This window comes from Lemur catta, chromosome 1 (genome assembly GCF_020740605.2).
Source record: "Lemur catta isolate mLemCat1 chromosome 1, mLemCat1.pri, whole genome shotgun sequence".
Classification (NCBI taxonomy): domain Eukaryota; kingdom Metazoa; phylum Chordata; class Mammalia; order Primates; family Lemuridae; genus Lemur; species Lemur catta.
The window spans coordinates 131,749,012-131,773,846 of NC_059128.1; the positions used below are offsets into that span (position 1 = coordinate 131,749,012).

General features: G+C 35.2%; 1 protein-coding gene across 4 annotated transcripts in view; it reads left to right on the forward strand.

Annotated features, from left to right (window-relative positions):
* The window catches only part of PLXDC2 (plexin domain containing 2), a 374,582-nt gene that overhangs the window by 324,271 nt on the left and 25,476 nt on the right, over window positions 1-24,835 (forward strand). For all 4 annotated transcript variants that reach the window (XM_045534450.1, XM_045534460.1, XM_045534432.1 and 1 more), the window contains 3 exons: window positions 2,446-2,596; window positions 4,030-4,068; window positions 22,005-22,165. In XM_045534450.1, the coding sequence (XP_045390406.1) occupies window positions 2,446-2,596; window positions 4,030-4,068; window positions 22,005-22,165 (351 nt within the window). The remainder of the gene's footprint in view (window positions 1-2,445; window positions 2,597-4,029; window positions 4,069-22,004; window positions 22,166-24,835) is intronic.

The window sequence follows — 24,835 nt, forward strand, 5'->3', positions numbered from 1 at the left end:
GTTTTGGTAGTCTGTGTTGTTCATTGTTTTTGCTGACTCTTTATCAGACTGCTCTTACCCTTTTTGCGTTCTTTGACTAAAAGTGCATATTTGGCTGATTTTATTCCATGTGAATCTGTAGGACCTAAATAGGTGCTGCTTTCCACCAAAGACGATTTGCTAATGAGACCCTCAGGGTTTGGGGGAGAGCATAGGCCCCTGCCTTAATATGAGGGGGAGAGGTTTAGATTGATCTCCCCCATCTACTGCTGGCTCAAGACATGGTCTCCTTGGAGTGATATTGATATTGGCTTTTTTACTCTTGGCGAACCCTGCTTTTTTACTTAATATATATTGCTCCTACTCTCTCTATAGAACACAGCTTTTGCTTTGTTTTATTTTGGTGTGGGTAGACAATGGAAAGGTAGGATTGAAGGTTTTCTTTACTTCCTGAAAATTCTAAATGTTTTAAAACTCATGTTTTATCCAGAGTCTACTTGTTTTGTAACAAGATGGCCATTTAGCATCTCAGTTGGCATTTACTGCCATAAGTAAACTGAGCCCAGGAGTTTACTTTAAACATTGGGATATTTGACAGTTCTGTTTATTGACAATGGAAACAGAAAGAGAAAATAATATATGGCAAATTCCATTCCAGACTTCTTGAGTTTGAAATGTCCGTGACATTCACATGCACATGTCCGGTCAATAGATGACTATTTGCACCTGAAATCCAAGAGAGAAATGTGGACTGGAGATACAGATTTGTGAATAATCAACATAAGGATATTAATTGATATCATGGATGTGGAGGAGAGTGCTAAAGAGAATGCATAGAGTAAAACAACAGGTCAAGAAAGATCCATGAGAACCACCAACATTTAAGGAATAGACACAAATAAAAGAAAATAAAGAAGTTGTTAGAGAGGCATCACAAAATTGAGGACAGTGTGCGTCACAGAAACCAAGATAGGAGAGTTGACATCTATTCCAAGTCCTGATGAGGCAGGTAGCAGTAGTACACCTTGGAAGGTCAAGTAACTAAGGAGATATTTAAAGATTTAGATATTTATTTAAGTGATGATGGTAATAAGTCAGTGGAGAACTAGAGATGGCAAATATTGAAAGGAAAAGATGTGATCAAATGAGCAAATTCACAATACCTGAGAAGGTGGGATGAGCTGGGCCGGAGCACAGGTTGAAAGAATAGCCATAAGGGAGGGCCCCCATCCCTCATAACTGAGGAAAGAAGTCGATCAGCACAGAGTCAAGTGAGTGTGCTGATTTGTAAAGAAATTTAACTGATGATGGCTCTTTTATCAAAAAACTAAAAGATGAACTCATGTGGTAAAATTGGGAGAATCATTATGGGATTGTAGTTTTAAGTAGAATGGAGAGGGTTTAAAGCTGAAACTGAAGAAACTTAGCTGATTAGCAGTGTTGCCAAGCCGCATGGATGGTCCAGCGGAGGATGCATGAGAGACGTTTCCAGAGCTCCCGGTAGGAGAGCTGTGTGACTGTTCTCAGCTGTGCCTGGCTTTGGAGCAGGCAGGGAAAAGGCAGAACTTTTACTGTGGACAGCTTTGGGGGTTTCCTGAAAAGATGGTGTGGAAAATAACAAAAACAAAAAATAGAGCAAGATGCTTAAAGCTACTGACAAGAAAGATTGAAATGATGGGAGGAAATCATTGTTTTGTGCCTTCTAAAGTAGTCAAAGGATAGGAAGAATTTGAGTTCACAGGTACATGGATAGACTGAAATAAGATGATTGAATTTATGACTTCGGAACTAAAGCATTTCCAACTGAAGATAATAAGGTCCAGGGTGTGTGGACGACAACTAAAGGGGAGTCTCAGAGAAGATAATTAGATCATTGGGGCTGAGAAGCTGCAGGAACTGAAATCTGGGGACTTAAATAGACCCCTAGGATGTTGGTACTTGAAGGGGTGAATGAATCTGTATCGTATCCAATTAATTAAGAGAAGGCTGACTAAGGAACTCTTTATTAACCAGTGAAAATGTTCTTAGTACTTAGGATTTAGTATTGTCAGTTCTATATGAAAGGAATCCACTCTTTGTTGACATACCTAACCATGTTTTAAACCTCATCCTTATGCTCATGTTTTTCTTCTGGTATGAACTTTTCCCTTTTGACATCATGTCTTTTATAAATATATCAATATACAATTTAGGGCAAGAAAAACAGTAATATGAAAGCTTAACAGCAGTAAATGATGAAATTCAAATATCTAAGGGTAGAAATGCTTTTTTTACATCCATTTTTCCCTCTCTCCTATTTTACAAATGTTATAAGTTAGCAAAACCTATAAATACAGTCTTGTACAAAAGTAATGTATTCCCTGTCTTGATTTGAGAGCCTGTGCTTTACAGCTTAACTTCTTTGATGAAATTTCTAAAAATATATGTATGATCACTCAAAGTGTTTGCCTTTTTGTTTCTTACTAGTCAAAAGAGAAGATGTGTGAGAATACAGAACCAGTGGAAACTTCTTCTCAAACCACCACAACCATTCGAGCGACGACCACACAATTCAGGGTCTTAACCACCACCAGGAGAGCAGCGACATCCCAGCTGCCCACCAGCCTCCCCACAGAAGGTGCCCAAGAGATATTTTCCTTTTTTTTCCAGAAAAGGGACAAATCACTGTGTTGCTATATACTGGAGTAGCTCCTACTCGCTAGAGGGAAAGTTGTTCTTTGACAAACGGGGTTTCTAAGGGATTTCTAAAGGGGAAAAAGACAAGAATTAATTGTGGACTAAAAATATGGTTGAGTTTCTTTTACAGTACTGTGCCTTTTATTGAGATGTAGCTTTTACCGTTGATTCTGGTTTTTTGACCCCTCTTCCCTAGGAAAAAAAAAATACACATTTCTTTTCATGTGGCTAAATTTTGTAGTAAGTGAATTCAACATTGCAGTCACAGGATAGAAAGGCAAAGTGCGCATGAAATGTTTATTGATTTTGGATTCTGAACAATAGATAATTGTACTCATCTACAATTCTAAGATTTTCCTGAATCCAGTTAGTAAATTATGTTGGTCTCTAACCTATACAGGGGTACTTTATATGTCATAGAAAATGTCCTTGAAAAATATTTCCTCTTCTAGGGAAGGCAAAAATACTAGAGAGTGTTAATGCATGGGCACAAATAATGGAGGAAGAAAGTGTGTTGGCCAACATTGGATAACTTTCTATTCTGAATGGTACCACTATGAAGGAGTGGGCAGAAATATAAGACTAGTTGGTCAAGAGTCAGCTTTGAGGGGAAAGAAAATGTTCTTACTTTTTATTGCCATAAGCCTTGCTTTTATTTAAATAGAAAGTTAAATTAAACTTGGAACTTTTGCTTTAATTAAAATTTAATTGGATATTATAAGGTTAACTGGAATAAAGTGAGGAAGAAGGTACCTGCTGAATGCATTTTATTGCTTTTAAAAGCAACATTAGATTTTAATCCATATTGGTTTGGATTGTTATATTAAAGCCTGTGAAAATATTTCTGTAATTTAAACTCTACCATTTAGAATGAAATATAACCACTGAAATAAAAAAGCATATCTGACCTTTTGTTTATTCAGGATAAGATCTCTTCAATGAGTAGGCATTTAACTTTTGGAGTTAAATTTGAAAATATCAACAAATCTTGACTATTCCAATTAACTTGGAATTTTCTTGATCTTGATTTTAAAAATGAATAAATAAGGTCATAACTATGAGTCTAAACACAATAAGTTCCATTAGAAAATTAAAAAATAGATGTATTTTAAGTTATAACTGTTTACTTTTCTCACAGAACTTAACGATCAACAAGACTTTAAGAAAATCTTGGTCTTACAATCTCTGAAGGAAATTTTAGTACTATATCATGTAAAGCTAGGAATTGCTCTCATTGAACTAGAAATGACCTCGATAAATTATCAAAATCTAGTCATGTTACAGACAAGGCTGTTAGTAGACAATTACTGGTTATAAGATTTATTCTCCTTTAAAAATTTTTTCTGTTATAATAACTTTGAATTTCTCTTTCAGATGATACCAAGATAGCACTACATCTAAAAGATAATGGAGGTAGGAATTGACATTTTTCTTTTATAAACATTCTTAGATACTAATTCATTTCATTCATTTTAATATGAGAAAGGGCTCACAGACTTCTAAATATAGAGTAAGGTTCTATTTTATTCCCTGTTGGTATTTAACATAGGAAGAATTCAGTGGGTTGGCTTGAAATTAAAATGGAATCATAATCTTTGCATTTCTCTCTAAAACTATGTGACACCAAATACCAATGATAAAGTGGAAAATTCATCCACACATCTTGCTATTCTTTGTTGTTCTAGTCCTTGTTATAATTGTATGCATGGTTATTGACACAGCTACAGGTACTGAGTTCAATTTTTTTTTCTCACTAAGTTGACTGGTCAACATACTTATACATAAACTTAAGAAATAGAGCAGGAAGTGTGAAAATAGATTATGCTAAGTCTTTTTTATCTGTTATATGGAGCAAAACCCACAAATATTTGAATGAATGTCTTGTTAGTAACATAGTAAATGTTTTTCTACGACAATTTAGAAAGATCTATAAGGATACTTGAAAATTTGAGGGGAAAAAACTTTTACCAAAACAATACTATGAAAGATATTAACTATATTTTTAAAAATAGTACTTTTCCTATTAAACTATGTTAGCTCATGTGTGCTTCTCCTCAGAGTATGTTGGATCTTGATAAAAGAGATCGTCATTAGTAACTACTTATTCAGCTCAGGAAAAGGGTCTTCTCTTCTTGGCAGCATCTATTATGTAAATGTGGACATATTGTGACATTGATCTGGGCATGGTTCTGCTTTTGCAGCCCCAGATGATTTCTTGAGTAAGTCAAAATTCAATATATACATTGTTAGGGGTGATTTTGTCTATAATTGTGGAGACTAGGTCCTAAATCAGTCAGTCTAGGTTAAGTAATCAATACTTCCACACTTTCTTAGGTCATTTTATATATATGTATATATGTATTTCCTTTCTGTTCTGAAAGACAAGCCTCTTAGCTGTTCATGAGCATCATTTTTTATATCAATTGTCCATTGTCTTATTGTAGTGTTTTATTTAATTAATTTCTTATTCATTTTTGTATTAATGTGGTAAGTAGATAACTTTACAAATGACCACTTGCAAAATGTATGCTAGCTAGAAATAAACTAAAATCCTAGTGCTTGAAGGGACTTTAGCAATCCCCCAAATCAGGATTTCCCAGACCAAGATGTTAGTATCATGTGAACATAAGTCTTAATGCTTGGGTTACCTCATTTTGAGGGAAGAGGTGGGGTATGAAGTGAAAGGAAGGAGGGGGGTCCCCAAGACGCTTCTGTTTTATTTGTTACATTTAATTCTTTTTTTTTTTAATATGGGTGGAGGTAGTTAACATGTTTGTTGTATTTTTCTCTAGGCTTTCTTTTTTCTTTCTTTTTTTCTTATGCTGTTTGCTTACTATGTTTTCTAGTGTTAACAGGAAAAAAACAAAGGATTCCTGTTAACAAATAGGTGTGATATACTTTCAGTGAAAGAAAAAGAAATTTCCTTGCTGGAGAACCATTCAAAGCCTTTAATGTTTATTCATTCATTCATTCATTTATTCCTGCTGAATGCTTGCTAATTGCAAAACTCTGCTCTAGGCTTAGGGCGCTAGTAGTGAATAGGGCTTGGGCAAATTCCCTGCTTTTGGAGAACATGCGTTCTAAAGAATTTTCAGGATGGTTATTAAGATTTCATATTAGCATTTCTCCACTGTGTGGTCATAAGCCCTTTTTACGAGTAGCGTCTCATGGGCTTAATGTTTTGTGGCATATACTTTAGTAAAGAGTTTTCTAGAATATTACCGATTTTCCCAAAGAAAACTCTCAGTTTTGTTTAAAATATCAAAGAATCACAAAACTTTAAGGATTTTCCTAAAGCAGCACCTTAGAATTACCCTATGCTGCTAAGAAATCAAAGTTAAGTAACTCCCACAGTTTAAACGTAGGATTTTGGGTATGCCAGAGAGTCAACTATTGGATTTCCAGATGATATTTAGATAATTGATATGCAGCAGGTATTCATCAGAATTCTGAAATATCACGGTAAGACTTTAAACTCTTTTCATGTCTAGAGTTGTTTACAAAGCACTTTTCCTAAAAACATTGAAGTTCAGTTAGAATAGACTAACCTGACCAGTATTAAGATAAATGTCACTTCAAAAGAGTACTTAAGGAAAGTCACATATTATTTTTTATAGCATGTTTATTAAGTTAGTATGTGAGTGCTTTTCATATTGTGGAATGTGAAGATACAGGAAGGATCGCCAGTTTAAATCTCACTTCATTAGTTAATTAAACCTGTTGAAAACAGAGTTTAGAATTGTCTTTCCCCTCCAGTTTAACATTTTTGTAAGAATGAGCTAATAGTAAGGATGCCTTATTTAAATGTTTTCTAACATTTATTGAGGTTGATTTTTTTAAAACATCCAAGCTAATACAGTTTTGTAAATCTCCCTGTATTGTTGCAAAGAAATTTAGCACATTTGATTTCTTGATTTAATTGGCTGTTCTTTTTTAAAAAATAAATTTTATTGTGTATACTTGAGGTTTACAACATGAAGTTATGGGAATACATATAGAGAGTAGAATGGTTACAATAATCAAAGCAATTAATATGTCTATCATCTCACATAGTTACTTTTTGATGACTAATTAGCAGTTCTTAAAAGCACTTTAATTCAGAGATTAGTATTTTTCTGGAAAAAGGATGCCATTTATCAAAGGAGTTAATATGTAGCTAGAAACCAATGACTCTGCCTTTGCACAAATTGTTTATTTTAGGTTTTGGATCATCTCACCTCTGAGCCTTTCTGGGACATTTCCATGGGTTCAAGTAGTTGATTTTCTTAGTGTAATCCACAGCTGACATGATTATACATTCACTTTCCAGGAGACTTTTCCTTCATCTTTGATCTGCAAGCATAAAACACTTCTGAGCAGCTGGACACCCATGTCACACCACAGGGTTTCTCATTCAGAGGGCCCAGACTGAGTTACAATCTGCTAAGTCACTCTTGATGAATCTTCAATTGTGCAGTGAGTTTCCTGATACATTTAGATTAGGTCCAGGCCTCTTGAAGTTTCAGGCTAGTTGTTCAATTGAAGAAGTTTTATTAACCTTTAGTATTGACTGGAAATTCTAATGTCTCTAAATAATTTGGAGAAAAGAACATGAAAAAAATCAAAAGAAAGGAAACGATATCTAATGGGTGTAGGCCCCCTTAATAAGATAGAGGCTTTTGTGACCCTTGTAAATAGCTGAATACAAAAACTCAGAAGATCCAACATAGACCCACGTGTGGTGGCACACGCCTGTGGTCCCAGCTATTCAGGAGGCTGGGGCAGGAGGATTGCTTGAGCCCAGAAGTTCAAAGCCAGCCTGGGTATCATAGCAAGACCCTATTCCTAAAATAAATTTTAAAAATTAAATAAGAAGATCCACTGTAAACACAGCATTTTATCTCCAACTGGAATATTGCTGGTTGCATGTTTATAATATTAAGTTTAGAATAATACATAATTCTAATCAAATAGCTTATCTGTCCCTTGTTTATATGAAAAATAGAAGAGGATGAAGAGGAGGAGGGAAAAAGTGATCAAAGAGGAGAAGGAAAAAAGAATGTTTACTATGTCCCAGGCATCATTCTAAAGGCTATACATATGTTAACTTATTTAATTCACACAACACCCCTGAGTTGGTCCTATTATTATTTCCATTTTATAGGTGAGGAAACAGGTGCAAAGGTCAGGTTACCTAGCTAGTATGTGGCAGAGCTGGGATGTGTTTAGGCCTTGATGCAGATTTTATGTCCCTGCTTCTCCCTTACAAAATAGATCTCTTACAATCAAGCTTCGTATGGGAAAGGCTAGCTGCTTTATTTACGCCTACTATGATCTTTTACATTTTCTATAACAACTGATTATACTTACAAGTATTTGAAAATGAAATTTCCTTTTCTCATGTAATTATGCATTAGTTTCCATTGTATCCTTCCTATGAAAATCACGATGCATTAATTCTCTTGTGTAATTCAGTGTTGTCAGAATCACTGGTATGGTCTCCAAATTACAGGGCTACCCTGCAGCTTGTGTTCAAAATCTAATTTAAGTTTGGTTTCTCTAGAAATTCAGGTTTAATTCACCTGTAGAAGGTACCTAGACTGCATTCTTTAAATATATGTATTTCTGTAGGTAATGGTTGTATGCATTTAAAACCACATCTTCTTTGGGTTTTTGAATTTTAGCAGTAGCTTATTAGAAGAGTTACATTTTAAAGGAATGACCTAGCTATATATTTTGGCAGGTACAACTATAAATGCCTTCTTTGACATTTGATTAGGTTACTTCCAAATGGCACTCACTTCCTAATTAGAAATGTAAATGTCTTCAAGATGCAAACTGGATAAAGTTATACCCAGGGCTGAGAAGAGGTTTGCAAGCTGAATTAATGGAGAGGATTTTTAATTGAGAAGTAAAGTCTTCAACCAGATTCAACTCAATCTAGCAAACTGAATTGTGCCACTCTGCCACATTACAGATGTCAAAATTATTTCAAGCTCTAAAATCCTGATTTGATTTCATTATTCAAAATTTGTTGACTGAGGTTTATCAAAATACCAAAAACTGCATTCTTTCTTGGTTCTTTTAAAAGTTCTTCTCTTTGATAGAGCTAAATTTTTAAAAAAATACTTGAACATAAGTTCTTTTGCGCATAATATGTAAAGTATCAGCACTCCAGATAAGCATGATGTATAATACAAGTAGTAATGTGTTTGACATTTCTTCTTATTGCTAGGAATTTTACAAAACCAGAACTCTGAAAGACTGCATTCTTGAGTCTGAGGGTGGTGTCTTCTTCAGGGAGATGCGAAAATTGATCCATGAAGGAGTTTGCAGAACATGATTAAGTTAATTCAGAGGTACAAATATGCAAAGTGATTGATTTCAAAGAGCTAAGTTAGACATATTTTGAATAAACTCCCATGGAATGGCTGATCTAAATTCTATTTCTCGTGTTCAGTTTCCTATTTCGTAATATATCATAAGACTTTTCATCCAAAGATAAAATGTTAGAACATTATTCTTACTTTTTTCACTGGAATACTTCTAAGGCTATATTTTTATTACCTAGTGTATAGTGATAGATCAAGTGTCTAATGTTTCATTTATCATTCAATCAAATTATTTTTTGACTTTCAGACATAAATCATTAAAGTAACATTATGTTTCACTATTTTTTCCCTACCTTCTCTTTCTATTCCCCCCCGCCACTTCTTTTATGTAGATCCAGTCAGCATTTTTCTATATTAGCCTGAAATTCACTTGAGAAATATGAACATAAGATATAAATTTAAGCATCAGCAGCATATAAATGATAGTTGAATTATAGGGGTGAATTAGGTCATGGAGGGATCATATAAAAATGAAAAGAACAAAGGACTAAAGAGGGAATACAACATTTGAGGTTTTGTGAAGAAAAATGAAAATTGTCAAAGAGACAGCAAGAAAACCACAAGAGTTTGGTATCAAAGAAACCAAAGGAGAAGAAAATTTCGAGGAGGAAATAGCAAACAGTGTCAATGCTGCAGATAAGTCAAGTTAAAAAAAAAAAAAAAAGCACAGAAAAATAACCATTAGATTAGGTGATATAAAGACATCCGTTGACCTTGATTGGACAGTTCTACAATCCACAGTTGTATGATCCCCCGACAGAATTTGAGAAGTCTTGGGGAAATAAGAAAATTGACAACAAGGACAGACAACTTTTTCAAGAAGCTTGGTGAAAAGGGAAGTAGAGATTTTTTATGCTATTGATGTTGCTTTAATTTAGGAGCATATTTATATGCTGTAGGTGTTGAGAAGAAAGAATCCATAAAGAGGAAAAAGAGTTAAAAGATGACAAAGTAAAATGATATATCTGCAAGCATAGGTGGGGTCCGTTAGCATGGACGAGGGAGATAGGAGGGAGAAGGGTGGGGGTTTCATCTGAGGTTGCTATTTTCCCAGTTTCATAGGAGGCAAAGTAATATGGTGAGAGTGAGTGGAAAGAAATCAGAATATGGTGTCCAGGAGTTGGGAGAACCCACAGAACATTTTCAAGGGGAATGGTAAAGGGAGCTCCCTGCTGATGGCCTACTGATGGCCTGCGAAGGTGTGTTTGTAGCCTGCTGAGCTTGGTGACCTTCCTTGAGGTTGTATAACGTCAACACTAAATTCTGTTCAGCTGTGTTTGAATCACCAATGTTTGTTAAGCTCACGTAATATGTTGATCCACTTTAAGCAAAAATAAAAATAAAAAAAAGGAAATGAATCTTGATAGGGAGAAAAGATGCTATTTTTAAAAATGGCATAATGCTTTAAAGAGAGTTGTTTAATCCATTAGATGGTAAATTTAGTTTAATCTTTTCCAGCAGCTAGGTTTTCAGTGACTTGCTATTCCATTAAGACCAATTTTTTGCTTTAGTTTGATTTTGCAGTGCTCAGATAATATGGTGCAAGATTTTAAATGTGTCTTGGATAGTAAGGACAGGAATTAATTATTTAACACTAATTCATAAGAGTGTTGTAAGCTACTGTGACCAAATGTTGTTATTTCAGTTACAGTAATAAATTAACAACTTGCTGGATAAAGTTTCAACCATAAGTGATTTTAACACATGGTAACATTATACTCAGCAACTGCTAAAGAAAAGAATACAAAAATGGAGAGCCAAAATTCCACTGTAGGAATTGAGGTGGAATTCTAAGAAATACTTGTTTAACCTAAAGAAAGCAGGAAAGAAGGAATGATAGACCACGTAACAGATGGACACTAAGAAAACAAATAGCAAAATAGCAGACCAAATCCAACCATACCAATAAGTATTTTAAATGTAAATAAAATAAACACCCCAATTAAAAGCATAGATTATCAGATGGACTTTTAAGAAAGCAAGATCCAACTATATGCTGTATTTAAGAAATGTATATGAAAAATAAGATTAAGATACAAGTTGCTTCAAGGTAAAATTATAGAAAAATATATACACTGCAAACATAACCATAGCAAAGCTGGAGTGCCTATATAGATATCAAACTAAGAAGACTTAAAGACAAAGAGTATCAACATAGGAAGAGAGGAAAATATAAAAAGGAAAAAGGGGGCCGTTCATCAGCAAACCATTGCACTTTTTAAAAGTTAGACAAAAAACTAAGAAGTATATAGATTTGAATGATACTCGATGTAATTAATATTTATGGGCACTGTTCCTAATAACTATAGAATATAATTTTTTTTCAAGTGCACATGAAATGGTTACCAAGATAGACCATTCATGGAGCCATAAAAATACCCTAAATTTTAAAAGATTGAGGTCTTATAGAATATATTCTCTTACTACAAAAGAATGAAATGAGGAGCAGTAACAATGTAATATCTATTGAGAAGAAAGATTTTAAATGCTCTTATCACAAAAAAGATAAGTATGTGAGATGGATGTTTGTTAATTAGCTTGATTTCAGCATTTCACAATACATACATATAACAAAAATTATGTTGTACATTGCATATATATATGGTTTTTGTCGATTATACTTAATAGAGCTGGGAGGAAACATATCATATCGAGAAAATCTCCAAATGTGTGAAAAGTAAACAAAACTTCTAATTAATATATGAATCAAAGAAGAAATCATAAGGAACATTACAAAGTATTTTAATGGAATGATAATGTGTATAATATACCAAAACATAAAAAAGTATTTAGAAGGAAATTTATAGTTCTAAATGCTTATATTAGAAAAGAAAAAGGTTAAAATTAGTGATCCAAGCCTTCATTTTAAGTTTAAGAAGATGAGCAAATTAAGCCCAAAAGTAATTACAGGTGTACAACTATGATTTATCAATTAAAAATAATATTAATTTAAAAAGGAGAAAATCAAGATGAGTAGAAAAAAGTGAAACAGAAAATAGACAATAGGCCGGGCTCTGTGGCTCACGCCTGTAATCCTAGCACTCTGGGAGGCCGAGGCGGGTGTATCACTCGAGGGCAGGAGTTTGAGGCCAGCCTGAGCAAGAGCGAGACCCCGTGTCTACTAAAAATAGAAAGAAATTATCTGGCCAACTAAAAATATATATAGAAAAAATTAGCTGGGCATGGTGGCACATGCCTGTCGTCCCAGCTACTTGGGAGGCTGAGGCAGGAGGATCGCTTAAGCCCAGGAGTTTGAGGTTGCTGTGAGCTGGGCTGATGCCACGGCACTCACTCTAGCCCGGGCAACAAAGCGAGACTCTGTCTCAAAGAAAAAAAAAAAATAGACAATAATTATCAGCACAGTCAAAAGTTTGTTCTTTGAAAATTTTAATAAATTTAATATCCCCTAAGAAGACTGATTTAAAAAAGTGATGAGATCAAACTTAAAAACCTGTGTTCATCAAAAACTCTGACAGGAAAATGAGAAGGCAAGGAAAAATATTTACAATATGCACATATTACAAAGAACTTGCATTGAGAAAATATAACAAACTCCTGAAAATTGACAATAAAAGACAAACAATCAAAATCTAAATAGGATACAATTTCATACCCATGAAGATGGCCAAACACTATACAATACTAATACAGATGAGGATGTGGTACACTTGAACTCCTGTACATTGCTGATCAGAGTGTAACATTGTACAACCAATTCAGAAAACTCTCTGGTAGTTTCTTATAAAGTTCTGGCCTTTTGGGCCAAAAATTCCACTTCTATGTATTTATCAAAAAAAAAAGTCCATAAAAAATCTGGTACAAGGGTATTCATAGCAAATGTATTCATAGCTGTCAATAACTGGAAACAGTCTAAATGTTCATCAGCAGAAGAATAAACAAATTAAGTATGTTCATACAACGGACTACTATTTAGCAGAAAAAAACAATGAACTAATAAGCTGAAATTAAAAAAAAACCCAAAAAACAAAAAAAAAAAACACTGTTAACCAAAAGAAGCCAGACATGTCAGAATACATGTAGTATGATTCAACTTATATGAAATTCAAGTAAAACCAAACTAATACACAATAATAGAAATCAGCACAGTGGTTGCCAGTGGGCGGGGCAGAGTGTCAGGATTGACTCCTGTAAGTGCAGACAAGGGAACTTTATGGGGGGATAGAAGTGTCCCACAGCTTGTTTTCAGTGATGGTTACTTGGAATATATGGTTATCAATATTTGTTAAATGCTACACTTAAGATCCATGCATTTCAAGGATGCAAATTTTACCTCAGTTAAAAAAAAATAGAAAGAAAAGAGAATCATTTTGATGTGTTTTATAAACTAAATATAGTTTTAAAATATTCTGATGAATACATTTTTCCAGGCTTCTTGAAATTCTGAACTAAAGCAAACAGACTTATCTTTAGTGAACCAGCTTCTCTAATTAGTAGGCATAAAATTTAACGTTTCTGATTATTTGATTCATGTTTTGCTTTAAATTATTCATAGAACCTTCCCATGTAGTTGGTAATAATGATAAAATTATCTAGCAAGTATTGGACTATTAACTATATACCAGGCAGTTTTCTAAGGGCTTTGCATGTTTAACTCATTTTATCCTTAAAGCACCCTATGAAGAAAGTACTATTGTAATCCCATTTTACACATGAAGTGTCAAAAGCCCAGGGATTTAAGTAATTTGTCCAGGGTCACATGGTTTATGGGGGATGTAGCTGGGTGATAACACCAAGCACTCTGGTTTCAGGCCTGCCCTGTGCTCTCCGTCCCCACACTGTCCTGCCAGGAGGGTTTTGCTTCTTATGTGCAGTTGACTCAGTAGTCATGCATTTGCTATTCTCCTATTAAAGCCATCCAGTATCTCAAAAAACATTGTAGCACCAGCTTTGCCAAATCACAGAGTTTTAAAGTCCAAAGAAAACTTATTGCTTCTCTAATCCCATCTTCTACCACTTTGAGACCCTTGCAACTGTACACTCATGGACGTGTCATGTGCCCACACAGTGGAGCCTTTTTGCAAAGCTGATGTGGTGGAACAGTTTAGATCAGGACTACTGCTTTCTTCCTGCGCTAACCATATTCTATCCCACATTCAACACATGCAGACTTATGTTTCAGGAGGCTGGGTATTCCAGGACCTGAGAGATCAATACAATTTTATAATATCCTTCCTCCCAATCAGACTAATGGATTCTATCAAATTTGAGTCATATTTTGCCAGTATTAGTGCTAAACAGTGAAATATATACTCTGCACACGTGGTTCTCAGTGGTTTCTTTTTTTTCTTTTTACCCTTGATATATATGTGGCACAATTTGTTAGTTCTGGTAACACAAACTAAAGGGAAATTCAAGGCTCTACCCAGGCTTTTCTTGGGGGGGGGCAGGGGGAGGTAGGTTGTCATTAATTTTATGCATAAACTCAGGCAGTAGAGAACTTGAAATCAGTACAATATTCAGCAATTTTCAAAAGAATCTGCTTACAGATAACCACTGAAAGGTTGATTTTACTTAGATAGTTTACAGGACTACAGCAGCTAGGCTTTTATTTTTCATATAGTGGCTGCAGATTGTGTGTCCCATGTCTAGCTGCTGTTTGAGACCGTGTGCTTCCCGAGGGCTGGGAGGGCAGTGCAGGTGCATGTGAGACCGATCTCGACCTTTCCAGTGGGAAAACTATTCACTGAGATGTCCTAGCTTTCTCCAGTGTGCCCTTAAGCTTCAGTGAGGAAACAGATTCCCCTTTTCCAAGCATAATTTCAAGAAGGCCTCATTGTCCTGGTAGTGCAGCCATGATTGCACTGCAAAATAACGAGGGCAGGAATCAATAGAATAATAATTAACATTAATAATAGTATTAATAATACTACCAAGAGAATCAATATAGTAAAATATAATAATCGATAGAATAACAAATAGTATGGGTAGTGCTAATAACATTAGTACAACCATTTCACTGAGGACTTGCTATATTTAAGGCACAATGACAAGTATTTGATAAGCATCATCTCAGATCTTCGCAGCCATCATGAGATAAGTATTATTATTATGCCCACTTCTCAGAATAGAAGACAGGATTAGAGAGATGCTTATCCTTTAGGTCTGGCAATGTGAAATCCCGATGCTATTTCTGGAAGCCCCAAAGGTTCTACACTAGCTAAGTGCTTTGGACACACATCTGTCTTTCTATGTTGACAGGAACAGAGTGAAGAGGGTTCCTATTCCATGTTCAGAAAAACTGATAAATTTGATAAGGTAGTAAACATTCATTGTGATAATTCTAGGTTATGCATATAAATTATATGTTTTAACATAAACAACAGTATTCTGGAATGGATGGATTAAGTGGCACGAAGAGTCACTCTTTTCTCTACCCCCAAACATTAAAAATAGTTTGTCAACCTTATTTTTGGTATTCCATAGTCACTGCGAATATACTTGCCAGGAAAACTCTACTAAATTGTGTCTGTAGTTAAAAATCCTAATGTCTTAACCATGCAAGGGCTAGGCATGGAATTAATAGAATTGAAAGGGAAACCATTCCATGAAAACTTTTAGTTTCACATTTAGCTGAAAACTTAGATACAAAGATTTCTTTTCTGTGGATTATTTTGTGTAAGTAGGGACACATTTAATTTTTCAAAAATAATTTTTAAATGTACTCTTAAATAAAGGAGAGACAAATTGGTTTACAAAGCTGGTGTTAGGAAAAGTTTAAAAGTTAGGTCTTATAAAGATCTTGATTGCTGAAAATATTAGAGGCATAGGTAGATTATTACAAAAAGTAGCACATATACACATAAGAAATGGGAAATGATAATAGATCATTCTGAAAATTTATTTTTGGTCTTATGGTAGGTATAAATAGTGTAAGCCCACTCTTTTAGATATTTACACATACACATGCATTAAAAGCACCAATCACTGAATGAGGCTAGAATCACTGCTATCCAAAATGTGTTGGAATCGAGCATTTTTTAATATGATTTTATAGAAACTTTATTTAGCTTCATTTTTCTAAGATAAAAGGCAATGGATTATCATTAAACTAAAAGGACTGTCATACTCTAAGCTCTTTCAGCCCAGAACTTTTTATGTTTCCCTGAATGGAATTTCACAGCTGCCCTGTAGTAGCACAGGCTGCTGAAGGACAGCTGCCCTTGCTAGATATTGCTGTCACCATATCTAATGCACTTAGTTGTGTTCTGTGCACCCGTTCTAATATCTTTTCACAGTACTTACCCAAATCTCTTCTATGGTGATCCCTTAACGTGAATTAATAATGTATTGGCACAGTGATACATCTTGTGAATTAGGTATGACTTGTATAATAGTTTCAAGGCACCCTAATACCTGAATAGTATTGACAGACTGTTAAGTATCCAAAAATATTAACAGCATGATTAAGAAAATGGAAGAATGAAGAGAATTATGAAAAATTAGAAAAGACACAAAGCACCAGAAGACATTCTGAATGAAGTCACGGTCGTGATTGTGTATAGAGAAAGTAAAAAGCTAAGAGAGAAAAATACATGAGCTACGAAATGAGATCAGTTGCAAGGGAAACTTACAAAGGAAAGTCAATTTAGTTGAAAATTTTACCACTTGATTTTATTCCGTTACATGCTTTAGCTTATAAATGGGTTAGATAATATTCCACAGGGAAAGTCGTGTCTATGTGTGTTTTGTATCCAAAAGTGGAACACTAACATTTTAAGCATTTATAACTTAACTTCATTCTGAAGCTTTTAAAAAAAGTACATTTTGGCATCGTCTTTGTAAGATTTATGAATTTCGAGCAAATTTGTACATGACTTTGTCCAAGCCATCAGCTTCTCTGTCTCCCAAAGGATATTAATACATTATGGAATTTATGGGCTGTAGTGTTTCGTTTTAAGGCCAGGAGAAGAGTTAGTTCTAAAGTGAATAAAATTTCAGATAAGAAATATTTCTATTTTAGTTTTACTTTATCCCAAGACTCTAATTATTGGCAAGATTTAATAGTAGGTACAGATAATTTTAGCAATATATTAAAATTTTTGACAATATTAGAGAATTATACTTCTAAATACAGAATATCAATGCCACATACATGAAAATCCTGAGGGGGAGAAACAGTCATAGAAACAGCAAGAGGACACAGAGTTTTAAAATTAAATAACACTCTGAAGTAGTAACACTTTGGAGAAACAATATATTTAATTTTCTTCGTTTTTTTCCTCCTATCTTTTCTCCTCATTTATTTCATCTTTCCTTCTGTCAATGTGTTCGGTCATAAACTTTTAATGGTGTGCAGCAAATTGAACATATTTACATGAGGGCTTGAATTTGTTCTAATGCGTACTTACTGCCTTTTGAAAGGTGGTTGCCTTTGCTATTATGGTACCTAAAACTCACCCCAAAATAGCAGGCTGCTTTGATGGATCTGACAATTCTTGCAGTCCTCTCTGCATTTTATAAAGTATTAAAAAGGCACAAACACTACCCAGGTCACTCAATGGATCAGATTAGAGTACATTATCTTTGATTCTATTGATTTTCTGTGTTTCATTTATATTTTAAAATGTGCCTTAAACAGAGTGCAAAAAAGATCTTCATTTTGGAGGCTCTTAAAATAAATTTCTATACTTCCTTTTTTGGCTTGGAGATTCCATTTTTAGGACATTGTATTGCCCTTTATCATGAATTCCTCTTATTTTAATACACAGTGTAAGGCTAAAAAAAAATACAAGATCAAAGATTTGAATTCTCCTGTGTGTGATACTGTGTGTGAGAGAGATACCCGTTTGGTTTTCATTCACTTTTGGATATGAATAAAAGAGCATAAGATATTTATACAAATATAATAAGAGTTCAGGCCTCAAACTAGATTCCTGCTGATTTTTTTTTAATATTTCCCTAACTCCTAATGGAATCTGATGAACTTAATAAGAAGTATGTACCTACAGCAGGTCCAGATGGATTTTTGGTCCCACTTCTATCTGCAATTAAAGAGAACAATCAGTCAAGCTACTGGGTGACATCTTAGTTTATTGTCTTTCCTGAAAGAGTGAAATCAGTTTATTTGAGCAGTCTTCCCTTGAGGTGAATGAACTAAATTTCAATTATGGGAATTACTAAGCACTTGCTTACATTTTTCAAATTTCAGTGTTGCATTTGAGGTGTTCATCATTTTTAACACAGAAGATCCTCTGATTTCTGCCTGCAGATCCCCATAAATATGCAAAACCCATACCATTTGATAGAGCAGTGATTAAACTGGAAACTAAATAGTGAACGAATTTAAAACCAAAGCACATCAATGAAGTGCTTACTGTACCTTCAGATTTAACAACCTTTAATAAGCCATCACAATGCCTGTTAGTATATGGTCACCTGTTAGTATATAGTCTATGGTCATAGAATAAAGATGCTTATGCTGTGTGGGAAATTATAGAATCATTGTAGTAGAAAAAAAAACTGGTTAAATAATAAGGAAGTATAAAAATGCATTCTCCAAAACTATTCATGCTATTTTGATGATCATTCTGAAGCATTTTGAATAGTCACTGGCATGTGACACAAGGAAACCCTTACAATATTTTGGAATTGAAATTGCCAAGTATTTCCTTAAATGGTTTGCTCTGGTTACAACACATCAAGTCATATGACACTCATAGATCTCTAAATTCTATGTTCTACTAGTTAGTATTGAGAATTCATAAAGATTATTTGTTTTATTAAAATCATCATCATCCAAACATGTCATAAAATAATTATTTGGTTACTAACAAATTGCATTAGATATGACCATGGTGTCTTCACATCTAAAACAGAAATGTAAAGGAACATTTTAAAAGAAAGATAACTCAATCCTTATTGGAAGTATGAGTAAGTAATAATTGTGAGACTAAATATTTATGCCTAAATAAAGGGGGTAAGGTTTGCCACACTCAACGTGCAAATCTTGATATGATTTTATATTCCAAATATTGGCCACCCACTCCTGCAAGTCAAAGATAATTTTAGTTCTTATTGAAAAGGACTCTTAAATATGTCCCTTGCTCTCATCGTCCTTCCTGGGAAGGTCCACCTCTTGCCTGCTGCCTGCTTAACAGATTCTGGTCCTCTGGCCCTATTAGGAAGTGGTAGCCTGGGGTCAACTCCTAAGTGCCTTGCCCTTCCTTACCCCTTCTGCATGCACAGAAAAAGTGAGGCTTACACTTGCTGTGTTGCATATAAAGGACTATAAACCCCAGAAATAGAATCAGATGCTGGATGGATGAATGGATGGATACATGGATAGATGGATCGATGGAGAAAGGGAGGACAAAATGAAAGGAGAGAGAGAAGGATGGAGGGACGAAGAGAGGAAGAAGGAGGGATGGAGGGAAAGAGAGAGGAAGGGAGAGAGCAAGGGAGTAAATGACACATGGGATTTGAAGAAACATTCAAGGCTTCCCTTTTGACTCAAGTATTTTTGCAACATTTTCCCCAATGCCACATTTTAAATTAATCCTATTTTCTCATGAAAGCAATGTGTCATACTCTTGTAAAAATAAGAGAAAAGCCAAGTTCCCAAGATGCAATAATACAAGCATACTTAAGAACGAGGCCAAACTTTTAAAAGCAACAAATGTTAAGGGCGAAAACATAGTTTATATGGTGTCATGAATCTGACAGTATAATTTGCCTCAATCTGCCTCATATAAAATATGATAATATAATGGCTTAGCATTAATTACATATTAGAAGTCAGGTACTCTCCTACGAACTTTGTATGTATTAAATGTTGAATTCTCACAGCAACCCTATTGGGTAATTACTGTTATTGACCACATTATGGAGATAAGGTAGCTAAAGACCAGATGGATGAAGTCATTTGCTGTAGCCTCATTTGATTTTTATTGGAGATGTGGTTGTTCCAATAGCTGCAACCTGTTTTTAACAGCCTCTGTTTTCCTTATTTTTTCTTCCTCTCTTTTCCTCCTGAGTCACTTCCACCAAACATGGATGGAAGTGTCTGTGATGGCAGACTGACTTAAGACCTAGTTCCAAAGAAGGGACCTCTTAGAGGCACAATGATAAGTTTTTAATCACCCTCAAAATTAATTTTCCTTACTTGAAATTACCAGGGTTCTTTTCAGAATTCTTTGCCAGAACTCACAACATGAAATAAGAGGAAATAGTAGTGCATATATCTCAGTGTTAAATAAGGAGGCATTTGTCAGAGATTCATAGTGCAGTCTCTGAGGCCAGACTGCTTGTATTTAAGTCTAGTTCTACCTTAATAGCTTTGCAATCTTTGCATATTTCTTAATTTTCCTATGCCTCAGTTTCCTCATCTATAAAATGGGAATAATAATATCTACCTCTTAGGGTTGTTGATTTGATACTTGCAAAGCAATACAAATATGTTAGTATACTTAAGATCTGTGCATTTCACTGTATGCAAATTTTGCCTAAGAAGACCCAAAAATAAATATTAAACTCTAGTTAATGTGTAAGCTGAAAAAAAACCCAAATATGTCTAATGCATTATAAATGAATTTTTACGTTATGAATTCCTCTTAAAATTTGTTATTCTTCCACCAGTGAATTTCTTTGTAAAGAGATCTTTAGAATTTTGAGCTTTATTAGATTTGGAGAAGCATTACTGAACACCAGCAATGGGTCTCAAGCAAAGAGTAAACAACAGCAACAAAAATGTAAATGATGAATAGGAAGTGTTAGAAGGTGATGTTTCTCCACTTTGTCTGGAATTTGTTAGTTCATGTGGACCACACATTCTGACAGGCAGCCATGTTTGTTTTTTATTAAGAAATTTTTTTTTTTTTAGACTGGGGAAAATTAACAATTACTTTGTGTTAAAAGATAATACTTCCTTTATATATATTTTTTTTCAGCATATTATGGGGGTACAAATGTTTAGGTTATGTATAAAAGAAATAAATCAATGCTTACTAAATGAGGTTTAATAGACAAAGAAATGTTTAAAACAGAGGCAAAGTATAAAAATAACAAAGGGGTAAATTGGTAATGAAAGATTTGGGAACCACTGTTCTGGAACTTTGTGAGTCTTAAAGAATTATCTAATGATTCAAAAACACGAATCATATTATGCACTAAGATATAGTTACTGCTGCACATAATTTAGGAAGATCTCTAAATGCCTGAGGAATCATCAAACCTTACACAATTTTAGAATAAGAGAAGACTTTAGAGGTTAGTTGTATGTGGTTGATTGACTTTGGTTTGAATAGCTATTACTTTAGAAATTTAATTCCTCCCTTTCCTAACTCTGAAACTGTGTATTATAGCAGAAAGTATCTCAGTAAAAGTTACAGGAAATGATATTGGTCTCTGGTATAGTGGAATATTTTCATGTGCTGCGGTGTTCCCTTTAGATGGTGATAAAACTATTTAAGGGTCATTTAGCTCCATCTGTTACACTTTTCAAGAACATTGCTTTTAAAACAGATTTTTTGAAAATTATGCTTTGAGTTTCATGTGCAGACCTTCTGAAAATGCCTGTTGTAGCTCACCAAAAGATGTCTGATATTCTTCAATTTAAAATTCTCAAAAGAAAATGAGAGAAGAGCTTTCAAAAAGCAATCAGTTTTACTGTAGGTATCTTTGCTGGTTTAATGAGAAAAATCAAATTGACAACTTATGATACAGTTAATTTCAGTTTGAGGTTGTTCATAGTACTTTTAAAATAAAGGCTGTTAATTTTGTTTATCAAAGTACAAATTAAAACACAGTAATAAGTGTATTTTTACTCATTAATACATGGGATTTTTTCATTGCCCATATGAAGAGCACCTTGCCTCTAAAATTAGTGTTATGGAAAAGAAAAGTTGTACAGGAAGTAAAGATCCAATATTACTTTGTTAAAAATATAAAAACCTCCCCAGAAGAAAATGCAGACTTAAGGGTGCACACTCGAAGGTCCTGACAACTGGGCTGTTCTTTCAGCGTCTACAGATGACAGTGCAGCCGAGAAGAAAGGGGGAACCCTCCACGCTGGCCTCATTGTTGGGATTCTCATCCTGGTCCTCATTATCGCCGCAGCCATCCTTGTGACAGTCTATATGTATCACCACCCAACGTCAGCAGCCAGCATCTTCTTCATTGAGGTAAGTGTCAAACCATGGCAGTTGATGAACTGTATCCATTTGTTAGCACCACCTGTATTTAATATTTAGCACATGATTCCTCCATTTTTCGGTTTCAGGATGGCTGATTTCACACTCATGCATGTGCGCACACATGCACACACGTACATAATGATAGATTGCTTTCATATGGTGGGTTCAGTTACCTTATCTCGGGAGCTTTTAAAGAAATAAACTATCTTGCCTTTTATAGATCTGAAGGAAAATAGGAACCATACTTTTTCGTCCTTTTATACTTAGTATGTTAACCAGCTGTTCTCCTGATCCTAGGAGGAAATGCAGCATATGCAGGAAGCTAATGACTTAGCTTAAATCAATTGGTCAGCAAACACCAATTGAGCATAGGCTGTATGCATAATGCAATATGGTGGGCCTGCTCTCAAAATGCTCATGATTTAGAAAAAATACAGCCTTCGCTACAAAATGACAGGTGTAAAAATGAGATAATGGTATTGTGCTATTACTATTTTGGATAATGTGTGTATATTTGTACATTTATATATAAGTGCATGTGCACGTGTGCACACAGAGTACTGTGCTGAATCACTGCTGTTGTGTTTTCATGTACAGAATTCAGATTTAGTGCCTGTGCCCAGGAATAAACAGGTAGGAGGACAAAGGGCTTTGTATAAGGAGCCAGAGCCAAGTCCTAGGGTCCAGAAGGCAGATCAAGGAAGCATGGAGAACAGTGGTTCCAGTCAGTGTGACCAAGTCATCCTCTCTCCCCTAGAAGGCTGGATTTCCTGGGCCCCCTGCTTGTGCAGCTTTCACTCTGACATCTTTATGGGGCCACTCCTCTTCCAACACCAAATTATACTAGAAATACTAGAGCACTAAAGGGAATCTCCTGCGGAGTATCAAACATGTAAGAGTTTAATTCTAACTTGTGCGATGCACAGATAGGTGGCTTGGAATTTTGTTCACTTGCTGAGTGCGAAATTATAATGCTTTTTAAACTACAGAGATAAAATGACCTCTGTCCGCTATAATTGAGAGGGGAGAATGCAAATCAATTAAATAAATGTTTAAAAGTCCTATATGGGCCAGGCATGGTGGCTCACGCCTGTAATCCTAGCACTCTGGGAGGCCAAGGTGGGTGGATCGTTTGAGCTCAGGAGTTCTAGGCCAGCCTGAGCAAGAGCGAGACCCAGTCTCTACTAAAAAAATAGAAAGAAATTATCTGGACAACTAAAAATATATATAGAAAAAAAAAATTAGCCAGGCATGGTGGCACATGCCTGTAGTCCCAGCTACTTGGGAGGCTGAGGCAGGAGGATTGCTTGAGCCCAGGAGTGTGAGATTGCTGTGAACTAGGCTGACGCCACGGCACTCTAGCCCGGGCAGCAGAGTGAGACTCTGTCTCAAAAAATAAAAAATAAAAGTCCTATATGGCTTGCCACTGTCTGTAGAACAAAGTACAGTCTCCTGTCTCTGTGGGCGCTCAAGTCTTTGGCAATCTGTATCTTATCTGTGTCTCCCCAATCTGGAGTTGGCACTGTTGTCAAATTTCACTCTGTACTCTTCTCTGTTATGAACCCCCAATTCTCCATGCCACGAAGACATTGCTCGTTCTATTTCCTCCACCAAGAATGTCCTCCCCTCCCACCTCAGTTCTTGAATTCAGGACCCAAACAGCCTTGGATGCCATGTACCCTATAAGCTTCCTTACACCACCTGCCTATCTGGGCAGCTGAAAATAATCTCTCTTCCTTCTCTGAAACTCTATCTGTAGTAATACACCCATACCTTTCTCTGGAGTTTACCTCTCTGTTTTGCATTAGAGTTAAATACACACATGATTCATTCCACCCTATAAGACTCGTAAATTCCTTAAGACTTGGATTAAACTTAAATTTCTTTTGGAAAAAATAGGTATTCTACCAATATTTCCCAGAAAAAAAAATACATAGTAAGTATCCTAGGACATTTCAAACCTCCAGTGAAATTTCATACCAGACATATTCCAGAAATGGCATCTTAATTTAATATCATAGTAATTGGGAAATGGCCAGGCATTGCATTCAGTTAGAAAACTGTTATCGAGTTTTGTTAATGTCCTTGATTTTCTTGGAAGAAAAACAACTTTCCCGAAGTTATGAATGCATTCCTCAAAGAGCTGACGAGTGACAAGCTGAAAGCCTCAGGGAGCAACCAGATATCAGGCCGCTGCTGCTGCCGCCGTAACCCCTCATGTTTAAGCATTTTTATACGCTGTGCAGTTCATTTCCTGACATAGTTAAAAAACAAAACACTGTGCAGTATCTGATAGTGATGACATTAGCATCAAAGCGAGTTGCCAGCAACCCCTGTATTACTACAAAGCAAGACTGCAAGAGAAGTGGGACTATTTGTATGGGATATTAGAGCTAGAAGGAATCTTAGAGATAATTTAGCCCTATCCCCTCATAACACAAAGGGAAAGAGGGGCTCAGAGAGATGGAACAACTTATCCAAGGTCAAAGAGCCATAGTTCTAGGAATAACTCTTTCATCTTTTCACACTTACATGAAGCAGAAGCATTCAGAAGCTCCCCATCCCCCAGCTCTCTCCTCTCTGCCTTTTTCCTTCCCTTTGAGTCCATTGCCAGTGTCTACTTAAATCACTACCTGTCTGACACCCTGCCGTGGTCAC